The sequence below is a fragment of the Vicugna pacos genome, chromosome 9 (genome assembly GCF_048564905.1).
Source record: "Vicugna pacos chromosome 9, VicPac4, whole genome shotgun sequence".
Classification (NCBI taxonomy): Eukaryota; Metazoa; Chordata; class Mammalia; order Artiodactyla; family Camelidae; genus Vicugna; species Vicugna pacos.
In genome coordinates this window covers 55,555,244-55,570,761 of record NC_132995.1, presented here as the reverse complement: position 1 = coordinate 55,570,761, position 15,518 = coordinate 55,555,244, and the positions used below count along the sequence as shown (strand labels likewise).

General features: G+C 41.2%; 1 protein-coding gene across 3 annotated transcripts in view; it reads right to left on the bottom strand.

Moving 5' to 3' along the window:
• The window catches only part of TBX15 (T-box transcription factor 15), a 116,457-nt gene that overhangs the window by 27,664 nt on the left and 73,275 nt on the right, over positions 1-15,518 (bottom strand). For all 3 annotated transcript variants that reach the window (XM_072967908.1, XM_072967907.1, XM_006216138.4), the window contains exons 3-5: positions 11,164-11,265; positions 9,276-9,447; positions 7,914-8,081 (exon numbers count right to left, since the gene is read on the bottom strand). In XM_072967908.1, coding sequence (XP_072824009.1) covers positions 7,914-8,081; positions 9,276-9,447; positions 11,164-11,265 — 442 coding nt within the window. The remainder of the gene's footprint in view (positions 1-7,913; positions 8,082-9,275; positions 9,448-11,163; positions 11,266-15,518) is intronic.

Here is a 15,518-nt window from a genome sequence, read left to right as displayed (position 1 = left end):
CCAGTTACTGACTGTGCTGATAGCTCCAGCTCTTTCTCCAAATACCAAGGTAACGAGGACAGTATTTTGGAGGAATAAATCAGTGTGTTCTCAACCTCAGTAATCCTTAGTCTCTAGTAGTCCCTTGGCTCCTGATCAAGTGCCACCTGGTAGACCCAGATCTCATCCTCTACAGTACAGAAAGGGATGCCAAGGACAGCCTGCTCTCCTAAGGATGTGGCATAAGGTGAATTCTCATCGGGTAGAAAAAGAAGTAAAAATCCTCCCCTTCCACTCCAGTGGAGCATGAGAAAAGAGGAAACAGACAAAAGAGAAGCAAGCAGTTAGACTTCCATGCGCCTTAGCTCCCCGACTCAAACCAAAATCCTGGGGTAGGGGTGGGGAGGCTCAGAGGAACACCGGCAGGGCGACCTCCTTGCACACGCGGGGCTAGCTGCATCGGTATAAATGCCGCAGGAAGAGGACTGAGTTAGGATCCCCAAGCCTTCCACGGCCCTTCCATGGTGGGTCAGGGACTCAGAGGTCCTCACGTGCCATGACAGAGAAGGCTGGGTGACCCCCAACAGAGGTGCCGCAGCCTAGGCAGGAACCAACCAGAGGACCTGGATGAGACCTGAGGTGAGGCTGCGTCAGCCCGGGAGGCCCAGGAGGCCCAACCGAGGCAAGGACGGAAAAGCCCAAGTTCAGCAGTCTTCTGTCAGTAGCACATATCGACACAAGGCACCCAAGGAGCAGACCAGACCTGATCCCGCCCCCCACAACACACAGCAGAGGCCAGCGGGGCCCAGAGGACAGCACAGGGACCCACAGCAACCAGTGAGGACGCAGGAACCCCTCTGACTCTGCCCCTGCTCATGCACCAGACATCTGGAGGCCATCTGGAGTAGCAGGGGGGGCTTATTTGAATAGTCAGTTGTCAACCCTACCCTACAATTGTTTTTATTGAGACCCCCATATGGTTGTTGATCTCCCCCTCCCCATGTTAGAGAAGGTCACTGTCATCTTTTGACTAAACCACTCTAAACCTTCCAACTGATCTCCCATCTTCCACTCTTGTCCCTGTCCAATCTCTTCTCCACCCAGCAACCAAAGTGACCTCTGTGAACACGGAGATCATGTCATTCTCTTCCGTGCCTACCACTATGCTCAGCACACGATCCAAACTCCTTGCCTGGCCTTGTAGGGCCACCATGCCCTGACTCCAGCCGACCTCTCCCTCCCCACCCGCACTCCTCTGACTCTGGTCCACAGGTTCCAGGCCAACTGAACCGCTCTCAGTGCTGCCATATGCCAAGCTCTTTTCCTGCTCTGTCCCCTCACTCTCCCTCCCAGACCAAAATGATCTTTCTCTGCTCTTCAGAGAGCTGAGTCCTCGTTCTAAGTCTTGGTCTAAATGTTATCTCCTGAGAGAGGTCTTCCTTGGTCATCCCTCCAAAATAGGACATTTCTGCCACTCTCTGTAACTACACCTTCTTTAATTCCATCTTTAATCTTAACCCAGCTGGTAATTATACATTTATTTTGTTGTTTACATATTTACTGTCCGTCTCTCCCCCTAGACTGCAAGTAGGAACCTTGTCTATTTTACATACCACTTTATAAAGCAGAACCTAGTATGCTCCATGAATGCTCCATGAATATATGTTCAATGAATGCATGCACAAATGAATGAGAATGTGGGAACCAGGAACCACCAGTCCCAGCGCCATAACAAGCCTTAGAGAATACAGACCAAACAATTCCTTCAGTCCTATTTGCTTTCATTGTAGGCATTACAGACAAAAGTCTGAAAAGTCCCTCCAGTCAGAACAAGGTCTATTAGTAACTTCCTGTGCAGCTAAAGCTATTTTACAGAAGCCATGTTCAAACCTGGTCCAATGTAGAGGCGACATGGAAAATGTAGAGGTTGTGGAGGCATTTTTTTTCACTGATTTTATTTCCATACCCTTATCCTGATTTGTGTCGTCTGAGTTATTGAAGACTGTGGCACGTAAGGGGGTGGTTACTGGCTTGCCACCATTAATTTTAATCATTTCCCCTCACTATTTGGCCGAGTAACATGGAGGCACTTAATAAATGAGGTCTACCTTACAATGCACAGTGCAGACATCAACAGCACAACCTACAAAGAAAATGAAACTTGAATATCCAGAATACAATTTCATAGGACCTAGGCCCCATGAGATTTCCCTTATTAGCATTCTATTCATTATTCTTTTTTTTTTTTACCATATTGCTTTAAAAGCATCCCATCAGGATAAAAAAAAAATTTAAGCCCACATGAAAAAAAAATTCAGCACTGATTTGATTGGAACAAAACTGGCTGAATAGTTCAAGATACAATGAGTGGCTCAGAAATCCTATTGGATTTACTTACACAAACCTGCCTGTGGTTTCAGACTTCCTATCTAGTTCATGCAGCCAATTCTCATCAAGAAATAAGACTGTGTTACCTAAGGAGAGCGGGGCCGTGTCATTTTGAAAATCTAGTTTCCTTTTTGTGGAAAAAAAAAAATCAAGGTTCAACAGTCTTTTTCCCTTAGAAAGGACAAGGACTCTGCAATGGAAATTTCCTGCTAATTCCATGAGGACATGTTGGCGTCAGCTTCTTCCAAGAAAAAGCAGAAAGTGTAGGATCACCTTTATTCCCGCTTCTACCACCTTCTTCTCCGTGAAGAGAGTCCGAGCATGGCGTACTTTCCTCTCTGCCACAGGCCTGCCAAGTTGGCACCCCGAGAGCAAATAATAGTAAGAATAACTTCAGTATGCTAGCAGCCCTGGGGGCCTCTGGGTCAGCAAGGGTGAGAAGGAGGGCTGGGAAAGGGGGAAAGCAAAGCACAAACTATTGCATGAAAATAGAAACCTCTTTCTTCACACTTCATTATTGCTTATGGCCAAAGAAGCAGAACCACAAAAACATAAGGAAACTGGTAGTAGAGGTACGCTGGCTAATTACTCTTTCAGTCATTTTCCAAGTATATAGTCAGTGCCAGACACGATGGCATAGACACAGGTATCTTAGAATGATGGAGATGGAGGTGTTCTTCCTCCTAATTAGTGGCTTCTGGGCTTCAAAATGTCATCAGGCAATTCTAACCCCCTCCCCTTCTGACATCTGAGGGATCGACACTGATCTTCCAATGTTTTATTCTACCAAATAAAGAGAATTAATAGCTGTCTACTATTTCCTGCCATCATTATTTCGTAAAATAAATGACATTTTAGTAACAAAAAAAAAAAGTCAAGGGGACAAAACAAAATAATACACAGTCTCTTAAAATGAATGTTCACATGTATAAAAGTTCCTATGCTGTCTTTTTTTTTCTCATCTTTCAGTGGATCATAAAAAACTTCTCCATAGACTGGCGACTGAGAAGCACTGATTCAGACAAACCATCAGTTTGCAAACGAGAAAACTGAGGTGGAGTGATTTGTCAAAGGCAGTACAGTCTGTCAGCACAATGTTGGGTCTAGAGTCAAGTCTCTTAACTCCTGACCTGGTGTTTTCCACCATATCACATTGGTTTTTGTACAGTTTTTGTGCTCAAAAAGCTCAGAATATTGAGAGGAAGATTGGAAACACACACACACAGGTGCGAATGTGACAAGGGTCACGAGAGAGAGAGAGAGAGTGGGGGAAAGTTCATCTGCAGCTGAAAAAAATATAAGGTAGTTGTAAGGGATAGCACTTGCACGCAACTTGAAGAATAGAAGGAATCTAGACAGGAAAATGCAGGGAAAGGGCATTCCTGGTAAACAACACCACAAGCAAAGGCAAGACAACTACCAAGTACAGACAACAGGAAGACTAACTAGATTGCTGAGCTCTTGAGGTTAATGGAAAAAGAGCCTAAAAATGGTGTTGATAATTAGCCATGAGGCCCTTTATTGAAACACTTGGGATCCTGGACTTTACTCCCTAGGCACTGAGGAGTCAAGACAATGTTTTCACAGAGAAATAAGGCCATCAGAGCTGTCCTTTAGTTAGGTCCATCTGGCAATGAATATACGTGATGGGCCATGGGACATTAACCTGTGGTCCAGGTGACTCAGCTGGAAGCTCTCGTAACAGCCCAAGGTGGAAGGCAGGCAGGTCCAGAACAAGGGCGGGAGCCATGAGGTTAGAAAGAAGAAAATATTCCATCAGTAGAAGCAACAACCCGGTGGCAGATTGGATGTGGGGAGAGGCAGGTGTCCAGCCTGGGTGACAAGATGGAAACCAACAGCAAACAGAGGCTTTAACCATGGAGAGGACTGGAAAGAGTCACAAATGAATAGTAGAGTTTGGAATATTTTGTTTACCAGCAACAAAACACCATGTTCCCACCTCTCATGTGTGGACTTGCTAAAACTATGTTGGTCTAAAATATTGTGGGGGTTAAACAAAGTTTACGGACATGAATACTCTTAATAATTTTTCAGCACTTGAAAATCATGAGTCAATTGCCTATTTGATAACAATAAACTGCTCCTTACTACTCTCATGTAAAAGCATGCAGAGAAAAGGGATGGAGAAATTATAAATTTAAAGCTAGCAGAGACCTTAGGAAGCAGATGCCAACAGCAAATTTCCTTGAAGAAGAAATTGAGGTCCAGAGAGACAAAATAATTTGCTCAAAGTGACATAGCTAGCTGGTGGAGAATTTAGGACTAAAACCCAAATGTCCAGCCATTGCTGTCTGTGGACCAGGACACTGCCTTTCCTTTGGAAGGCTGGGTAACAGTTCATTTCAATTTCATTCCATCTGTTGTCCTGCCTGCATTGTGTTCCTCCAAACAAGTTCCTGGAAACGATGAGGATTTCTCACTGACTCTTTCCTCTTTCCCTTCTCCTAGTCCTCCTAACCCTTCCCTTAAGAAAAATGTATGAAGTAAACAACTTTGCCATAAAATATTATTTGTTCTTAATCTAGAAGTTTAAGGGAAGGAAAAAGACAGTAATCGCTGAATACAGCTCACAAAAGAGAACAGCCGATACTACTCGGCATCTTCATGACAAGCCTGAGAATCACTGTTAGGTAACAGCTCGGACTTACAGGACACAGGCCTCCAGATTCCCGGGGGAAAGACCTGGGGTTAGTTTGCTCTATTAGAAGGCACTGGGTTCTATTAAATCATACCTACACAGCCAAAGGGAATGTTAAACAATCATGCTTATTGATTTATCCAGGGACTGGAGGCTTGTTAAACAGGCAAAAGCTGTTATCTTGATTTTAAAATGGGCGGAATTGAGTATGACTCATCTATTTTGAATGTCAGCACATCATGAATTCACCAACACAACATGAGAACAGAGAGATGAAAGTAGTTACCTGTTGAATGTAATACCTTTGTGACCCAAAGTAACTCTTCCAATTCCCAGCAACTCACATGCTCCTTAATAAGCAACTTATTCTTTAAAAGTGCCTCCTCCCCACTGTCCTTCAGGCCTGTGCCCACACAGCCATTTAGGAATGTAGGCTGACTACCTAACTGGATGCCAGGTTTGTGTCAGTGACTTCATGTAAGTTTCCCTTATCTAGTCCAGTCCTGTGAGGCCAGGATGTTTTCAGATCAGGAAACACAAGCTGAAAGGAGTTAAGAAACTTGCTCAAGTATACTGTAAAGCACAGGGAAATATATACAAGATCTTGTGGTAGCTCAAAGCGAGAAAGAAAGTGACAATGAATATATGTATGTTCACGTATAACTGAAAAATTGTGCTGTACACTGGAAATTGAAACAACATTGTAAACTGACTATAATTCAATAAAAAAAGTTATAATAAAAAAAAAGAACCTTGCTCAAGGTCACACAATTCATCAGTAAAAAGGCTGGAAATCAAACCAGATATGTTTACTACCAAATCCCATGATCTTAGTCATGGTACCCCACCCCCACTGAACCACCACTGCCCCACTCAAGTCCAGATACAGACAGAATATTTATATGAGAAGAATCTCCTCAGATGCAGGAACACTGTCTATGGGGTAAAGCAGAGGAAGTGAAAGGGATTTCAGGTACCCATGTTTGGTCTTCTTTCATTGCCACAGTGAGTTGCAGCCTTCACGTTCCAGCTTGGGCTACAATATTGACCCTCTTGGCTTCTAGAACTGATGATCTCAGCGAGGCAGTAGAATGGTCACACATCAGTGTTCCTGTTTCTAATGTGGTATTTACAGCCACATCTCTCTGCCTTCATGAGAAAGTTACGATTAAAATGATGGCTGGGGTAGTCTTGGAAAATGTCCAAGCAATTATTCAAAGAACTTAGACTCACACCCTCCTTCTTCTGTAACACAGTTAATCCCAAGGTTCCAGTTACTCCAAAGGCCATGTCTATACTACTGTTCCATCTTGTATCAGAGCTTGAAAAATCCCAATTATTAAAGTTTTATGTAAGGACCCTCCATGACCTCTGCAATTTTACTCTCTGAGGAGCTTGAGAGCACTTAGTAATTTTTAAATAGTGCTCATAGCAAACTAAAGGTCTTCTACTTTAGATCAAATGTGGCATCTAAAAGAAGAATCTGAAGTTGGGAACACTTTTACAGCTGCTGAGAAAGCCCCAAATGATACAGTACTTAACATTGATCAAACTAAGGGTTGTTGTATATCAAATTTCTCTGAAGGTAAAAAGCATCCAAGGAATTTTATCCAGATGGTGCTATGAAAGATAGACTCTTTCTATGTGAACTAAAGATTATATAACTCACCCTCACCTGCCTGGCACACCATAAGCACCCGATAAATATTTAATAAATGAATATTTTTCCTCTATTGTTTTCTTTGTCAGAGCACTAAGCATTGTACCCAATACAAAAGCTATTGAGTACTATCAGTTCCTTTTTGCTCCAAGCAGGCCCAAAGTAAAATTATGTAGACTTTCAAGCAAAATAAACAAGCAAAAACTCTGTTTCTGAAAGGGATTCACTGCAGGATCCTATTAATTAGACAATTTACCGAAAAAGGAAATACAATCTAACTTATAAAAGTGAGACTCACATGCCACTTATAGAGAGCTGCATAAAGTGAGATGACTTGTAAATCCATCTAGTCACTCTTCTCACAAAAGAGGAACATTGTTTAAAATACCCATAGTAATTCCAGACTGGCCTCTCTCTTCCCCTCCCCTCCCCATGTACCTCCTCCATCTGTCTGGCTAATTCCTTTGTGTGTCCAATGTCAGAAAAAGCATCACTTCCTCCAGGAAAACTTCCCTCACTCCCCGAAACAAAGGAAACACCTTGTCTACATCTCCGTCATAAAGTTATTCCATTGTATTATCATTATGTATTTCTGTGTCTCTCACTCAACTAAAACTCTTCTTTGCTTAGGGAGAAGTCAGTCTCAATCTGATCCGTTTCTCTACTAAGCTTAGAATATTGTAAGTTCTCAATAAATATTTATAGAGCCAGTGAATATATTACTGACATCAAAACATACGCATCTTAGGGTGTGGCTGGTGAACCTCTGCAGGCAAATTTAGTCTGGAAGTGTAAACGGAAGCAGTGGGTCTGATGTAGAATTTTAGAGGCTTGATGGCTTTGATGTAGTCTGATGGGGGGGATACACGGAGAAGATAAGAGGGAAGGAATGAATCAAACCTCAGGAATTTCAAGTGATGAGGAACATTTGCCAGGATGCAGCAGAGATCACGAACACGGGTACAAGTATAGAGAGACATGAAAATGACTTAGGACGTTTGGTCCTCTTGGTCAGAGATCTTGTCTGTGATCTAAATCGAGCCTATGACAGCTGCTATTAGGCATTACCGCCTTGTCATCACCCATGCCGCGTGTGCGCTGCCGGCCTGGTGTCTCTCGTTCCAGCATGTCAGTGCCATGTAGGAGGACTCAGCACTGCTTACAAAAGCATGAATAAGCTCCCTCAGAAGCAGCTGCTGCAGGAGACTCTCAGAGGCAGCCTCTCACCTGCTGGTTCTGATAGGCCGTGACTGTGGTGAACACGGTCTCAGGAAAGTTGAATGTTTTCACTCCATCCCCAACCGGGACGGGTTTGGTGGGCGAAAGGTCGCTGCTGAAATCCTTGCGAATCACGTGAACTCGAGGCTGGTATTTGTGCATAGAGTGGAGAATGATCTGAAAGGAGAAGGGGAAACATTATTCCAGGGTTGCCTCTATGGCCCCTATATCTTTTCAAGCTCCCATACCAATAAAATTATGGGATAAAAGCATTATAGGAGGAGCACAGATCGGGGGTTGGACGTATAGGAAACTGGAAATCAGCGAGCTTGCCCGTGGCTGGAAGCACTAAGTGACTGGAGAGCATCACATCACATGGGACCACGTGGCAGAGCGGCCCAAGCGCAGGTAGTGGATGTGATATGTTTGCTTTAATTGGATAAATACTGAATGAATTGTTTCTGGTACCAGTAGATGACACTCGAACCAAGATGTCTCAGAACCTCCTGCTTCAAATTTTCTGTCTTTAAATGGACTCCTGTGTCTTTAAATTCTACAAGCTATTATTTGCACTTTGTTCTTGAATTTATGGGCATTCTCTTATGTCATGTGAGAGTGAGTGGTATATGTGCATTCTCCCGTCCTCAGAAAATAATCGTTTCCTTAAAGATGGGAGCCATAGTTTTAGCTTCTTCAATCTTCCCTGAGTATCCAGGACAGATCCTGGCATTCAGTGAAAATTCAGTACACATTCCACTGCCAAATACAAATTAGTCACGTCAGGTGCTCCAATTATCCGCCAGCCTTAAGACCCTATTCTTCTCTTACAAATTCATCAATTTCTTTTTTTTTATTTGACTGTTTTTTATTTTTTATTGGAGTGTAGTCGATTTGCAATGTTAGTTTCAGGTGTACAGCAAAGCGATTCAGTTACACATATACACACAGATTTTTTTTCAGATTGTTTACCATTGTAAATTCATAAATTTCTTGACAGCCAGCGCTGTCCCTACAACAGTCTCCCTGAGTTTATTGCCCTGTGGGTTATTCTACTAAACGTGATTTCTTTCACCATTTTCAAATGTGTCCTATGTTTCTGTCTCTGGATTCTCCTGACTTGACTGAGTCCCTGGAGCACAAGAACTGTCTGATAAACACAACCTGATGCACAGCAGACGTCTGCTAAATGTGAGATTTACAATACATGTAATTTCACAGGACGAAAGAAAACCTTTTATGCTCACTTACTTAAAATGATGCAAAGTGGCACAGAGATCCTTATTTTACGTGTTTGAAAAAGCCTGGGGCTAGTCAGCTCTAGAGCAAAAAGGGGAAGAGGGAGGAAGGGGAAGATAGGTTTATTTGACTCACATGTCCTTGATCATCCAATTCATTGTTGGTCAGCTTGAGTTTGTCGAAACTGACCACCTGTCTCATCCAAGTATCTCCAGAAGCTAGAGAGTCAGGGTGTATATAAACTCTTGGGGGCACGGGGGAATCAGCGTTGCCAGCCACCATCCACTTGGAGCTATGATACACGTATCTGAGACAGAGAGGGGAGAATTCAGACATAGATGCAGGGAGCAAATAGAGGCCCAGGAAACAAGTAGGGACAGAAAGGAGGAGACACAAAGAGATGACAAGAATGGAGCAGTTCGGATTAAACAGAATACAAAGGATAAAAAGAGAAGGGTGGATAAGCAGGGAAAATGAAATAGAGATGGGAATGGAGAACACGGTGGGTGGGGGAGGGCAGAGAAGTGTTGTGGTTAATGATCAAAGCTGCAGCTCTTACAAGGAAAACATTCTCACAGTCCTTTTTCTTTCTTCTTCCTCTCCTTGCCTTGCACCCCTGTGTGCATACAGGCATCCTGAAACCACGTGTTTAGCTATGGAAAAGGTATTTTACTGCAACCTTTCACCTTTCAAATGCAAACCATATAATCTGTTGGCCACTTGTTCAGGATTTAGTCCCTTATTAAAAACATCTTCCATATTGTCCTATAAAGCACGGCCATGTGCAGAAACCCTCTAAGCTTCTCACTTGTTAACCGTTTCCTGGCTAACTAGCTGAATTCTGCAGCATTTCTATGAAAACGGAGGCCTCTGACTTAGTGTAACCATTCCCAGAAACACCATCAAGTCTTTCCAGTTAGAGTTTTCTTTGATGAACCTAGTTTTAAACATCATCATCTTTCACATCATTTTCCCATAAAGCCACTGGAAATGAGATGCTGTTGGTAGCAAAGGAGGTCAATTTTTCAGACTCTGCTGATTGCCCTGTGGTTCTGAAGAGTATTCTCTATGGATCTGACACTTCCTTGTTACTCATACTCAGTTCTAGTGGACCACATGGGTCCCGGCCCCTGGCAAACAGAGGCACACAGTCCAAACCACAACTCCTAAGATCTTCTAAAACAGATTTGAAGCATCTCTCCTCCTACATCTTGCATCAAGACCACTTCTCTCTTAGCCAGCTCTCCCCACAACATACTAGTCTTGGTCTTCTCCTTTCATACCCCGCCTCCAAATTCATGGGTTTAGGGCCAAGTTCTGAAATAGTTCAAAAATGAGCCCTGAATCACTGATTTGATTGAAAGCTCAAGAGACCAATGAAGCCACAACTTGTTTCAGACAAAGAACTCTGTGTAAGCCATCCAAGAGACATGGAGACTATGTTGGCGTCTAATGGCTTTGAAGGAAAGTTGTTTAAGCCAACTTGTTCACAACCCATATTAATGAAGAATAATTCTCCGTAACTTGACGTTCTTCTTGAGGTCTTACCCAGTTCTCCTCTTCTTCCCCTCCACCATCCACAGGGCAACCCATCAGATATATGATTAAATATACTGTACTAAGCCACTTCTCCTTCCACTTTCCAAAATAAATCATCTCAACTCACTTAGTATTTCACAAATCAAATCATGCAATATGTTAATCACTTTCAGTGTTAACTGAATTAGTTTTAGACTTAAGACCCATTTGATTTTTGCTACCCTGGCAGACACTATACAGTCCTACTCTTTCAAGAGATATGAGGAGGATTCCAGACCAAATCATTACTGAGTCCTGACTTCCTACCTCTAGTGACTGCTTTCTGACTGTTGTTCTGCCATAGGCCATTGGCATATCCCTCATCCTTGTTCCCTGTACAGTACATCGCACAGTGTGCTATTCAAATGGTTCATCTACTGAGTTTACAGAACCTTCCTAGGATGCTGGTGATGCCCACAATTTCACTTCCCAGAGTCACCATTACCTGTATCTTTTATTGTCCACAGGTACGATGTCCATTGCTATGTAGTACTGCTGGTGTGGATCCAGGCCAGTGATTTTCACTCTCATGGCAGGAAACATCCTCCTACGAAAAATAAGGAACAAGGTAGGAAGCTCAGCAATCAGAGGGAGAGAAGCAGCAAAAGCTTGAAGAGTCTCTTCTTATTACTGACGCTAAGTGCAGCAAAGTCCAATGTCCTCTAATTCTCAAAGTTGGCTAGGTTTTTTTCACTTTGGAAATTATCCCTGTCAAATATGTTGAGAATTTATATTGCTAAAATAGCACCTCTTCTTAACTTAAATTGAACCTTTTGATTATTTATACCCTCAAAGATCTCATACCATACCTTGCTTTATATTATTAGTTAATTTTTAATATGAGCTAGATAGACAGATAAAATGTGTGTATATACATTTCCTATTAGACTACAACATTGGTAAATATACTTATACTTTTATACTTAATAGATTTGAATAACTTATAGTCTTTTTATTCCCCAAGTAGCTTATCACAGTTGATTGTAGTGATCATGAAATATTTTTGATTGAGTCTACTTGAAAATGACCACTCTAAAAACAACATCTCAAGAAAAGAAGGGGAAAAAAAAAAAAGGAAGGTGCTACCAGTTCCCAAACAAAGGACCACCAAAGCTTTTTTTTCATGCATAAAACTGTAGAAAAATTTCTGCAAGTTCTCAGGCTGTCAACGTGTGTGTCAAAGGAAGGACCCTGCGGAATAGGGAGCAAATACCAAATGAAGTGGCCTCTGGGCAATACCTTGTTTCTACTACAATGGCTTGTTAAACTTGCCAAAGCAAGCGAGGTCAGGATATGGCACTTTACAACTACTCTCATAATTGAAGAGGAGGAGAGTGAGCAGCCTAAAAGAGGTATTGAGTTTCAAGGAGACTAAAATAAAATTCACCATTCTTCTTTAACCAGAAGAAAAAAGAAAAACATCAAGCTCTTTTGCATGTCATTCATTTAGGAGCCAGACATAAAAAAGTGCTTGGTTCAAAAATTTGGATTGCCCTGAATGTGCTCTAGGGTGCTTGTACACAAAATGCTGCCTTAAGCTTAACCATCTGGGGCCAGTTAGTCGAGCTGGGCAGAGCACGGTGCTAATGAGGTCAAGGTCACAGGCTTGATCCACATATGGCCTAATTGGCTTTGCTCCATTTCACAGCCATAGACCATACTCTGACCCCAGACAGCCATCTTGCAAATGTGCACTGGTTGTTTACATGAGGGGTTTTCTGTGCTAGTCACACACTCCACTGCTCATCAAAAACCACTCAAAAAGCAACTGTCCTCTGGTAGTAGGTTGGTGACATCATAACCATATTTGGGGGAAAGCATAAGAGGGACCATAAACCTTTAATAGGGATGATAACTAATTCTTAAATATTTGCAAAAAATAATATATTACCAATTCTTCTTTCCCACTTTGTAACTTTTCAGAAGCTTCTATTGGTATATTGTTTTAGATTTCCTTCCTCTACCCTCACAAGTTTAATTAGAAAGTCTTATATTTTAGTCTTATGGTGGGCTAGTGAAATTTGATGGTGGACTGTTCATAATGACTAAAGCTAATGTTCACTATAAGTGAGGCACTTTGATGCACATTTTCTCATTCCAAAAATTTGGGAACCTTGGTCTATATATGTAAATATAGATCATTAGTTCCCTTCTTAATAATTAGTGACTTCTGATTGCCCTGTATATTTATGTTTGGAGAGCATTTTGCCAGGGGTGGAGAGAAAGTCCTCTCCCTTGCTAGTCAAGATAAGAAAATATGGTTCCTCTAGAGAGGCTGCGTTACACTGAAAGAGGTGAATCTATTTTCTTGGTGACTTCAAGAAAAGAGGTTAGATGTTTTTAAATTCAATACCTGTTTTGTCTGGAACTTTTATAATCTTGATTAGAGAAGCTACCTGTCTCTCTCCAGTACTCAAGTTCTAAAACGAATGAGCTATGTGGCTCAGGATAAGTCATTTAACCTCCTCATATACAAAACAAACCAAAGAAATGAAATAATCCTTAAGAGGACCTCCTGCTTTAAAATTCTATGACGATATTTCAATTCTCTTCTTAAAATCTTACCAAAGCTGCTTTTTTCTTTTTGTCAGTATTTTAGCACAGAATATCAAGCAACATCATAACACCCTAGAGAAAAATCAATCTTTCATATTCACAAAATGAAATGTATTTGGCTTTAATTTAATGCCTAAATTTAGACTAATTCTTTTGTCTTCCAAACCCATTAATCTCTATAAGCACCTCTGTCCATGGTGCTGATCATGCAGGTTATGTTGGTACATTCGAAGACTGAAGGCTATGTAAACTATAGCAGTTCTGCATCAACAGGATTACAGTTTGGAATGTGAGAAGTAGATGGTGGTTAGGATCTTCTGAGAGGGAAAATGAACAGAGAATCATATGTAACTAATGCAACTAAGAAAATGTAAACTGGAATTAAAATTGAAAAGGACACTACACAGGAAGAAAAATGAAGTAAAAGATAAGGCGTCAACTTGGGGAATGGGGAGGGGATGAAGACAATACATAGAAGAGAAAGTTTTCTTTGCATGGTTCTGAGTTGTTCCGAAATTACTTGAGCAGAGTTACAGGTAGCAACAGCTGAAGCAACCTGACACAGAAACAATGAGTGTAGCTTCTAAACCTACAAAAAGAGATATGATTAAAGAGCAAACTGTATGTCTGTGCTGGAAATATCTGGATATATTCAGGTACCAAAGTGAATTTGTGAAGGCAGAGATATGGAAAAGAAAACTACTGCAGAGGAAATCATGATATGAGACCACAGGAGAGCTGTCCAGAAGGTGCTCAGATGAACTGAACTCTCTGAAGTGCAGGGAATGCGGGAATGATATCAAGAACAAAAGTGACCCAAATACATAGACCCAATAGTAGTAAGTTAAAACCCAAAATAGAAATGGTAAAATCTTACAGACAAGAAAAAAAACTTGCAGACAAAAAAATAATAATAATAATGAATTGTTGTTTTCCCCCAAGCCATAGTATCTCCAAATGTAGAACGGGAGAAAACTGAAACTCACGCAGCAAAAAAGAGATGGTTTTTGAAAGTAATTCTGAAAAGTAATTTTGAAAGTAATTCTCCTTCAAAGTTGTTCATCCTAGGAAGCCTTTTAATGGCTTTATTCTCTACTAAAACTTAGAGAAGGAAGAGGGTTACAGAAGAGGATAAAAATGAACAAGACTTCAGGTTCATTTTAAGCTCATCTTTTTGTGATACATTATTGTATTGGGAGGTTTCTCTGTATGCATTCAGGTGGACTGGACCCAATCAAAATATGCTTTTACTTTAAATGTCCATGTTCATGAGGACAGTTCAAGATCAGTGAGGTGAGTCTTTTTGGTCTCCATGATGTGAGTCTATGAGGAGTGGCTTTGTAAATACGAAAGCAGTATAATTGTTTCAATTTCAATTAACTATTTGTATATACTCAAAAACTGACTCCAAGTTTATTTTTATTTAAATCATTTTCATTTTAAACCCAAGGGGCAAAAACTATAATCATTTCTTAACAGTGCAGAGTTATAAATAGTTAAGATAATGGTTTTGGAGCCAGATAGATATGTGTAGAATTCTGGAGCTGCCCTTTACTACCTGTGTGGCCTTAGTCAAGTTAATTACCCTCTTCCAGCTTTTGCACCCTCATCTCTACATGGGATTATCCTATCCTATCTCTTGCAACCCCAGGGAAATTTAAATAATATATGTTGAATAGCTAGCACAAAACAGAAAACTATGTAAAATTGAAAGATATCAATAAAGGAGTAGCTCAAGTCACAGTGTTTATTTCAAGAGAAGCCGTGTTTTAAAAACCTTTATCATCCTATATAAATTATTTTGCATGAGTTTCCACCAGGTCCCATTAAAGTCATAATTTCAAGCCAACAATAAACCACAATGGATCAATAAGCAGGGCTTCAAAAATGCACCAAGCCCAATTTTTACCAAAAACAAAATTCTTACAAAAATGCCCAGCTGCTTTAAATGCCTTAGACAATGCATGCTTTTTCTCTTAAAAACATTGGCTGGTGAAGTAACACTTGCTTTGGAAATCTATTGTTTGGCTGTTATGTACCATGGATCTCCAATATTAGCTGGACTACATTTGCAGGCAGAAAATGTTTGTGAGGGTAGAGGTGATATAGGCTTGAGTGGTCCTTGGAGGAAAATAGCAAAATCACAGTAAACACAAGAAAAATCACTTTATCAAGACATCCATATGCTGAAAAGTGAGTGCAGGTTGCCTGGGCTTCACCAATGCTATCAACCACAAAGACGTG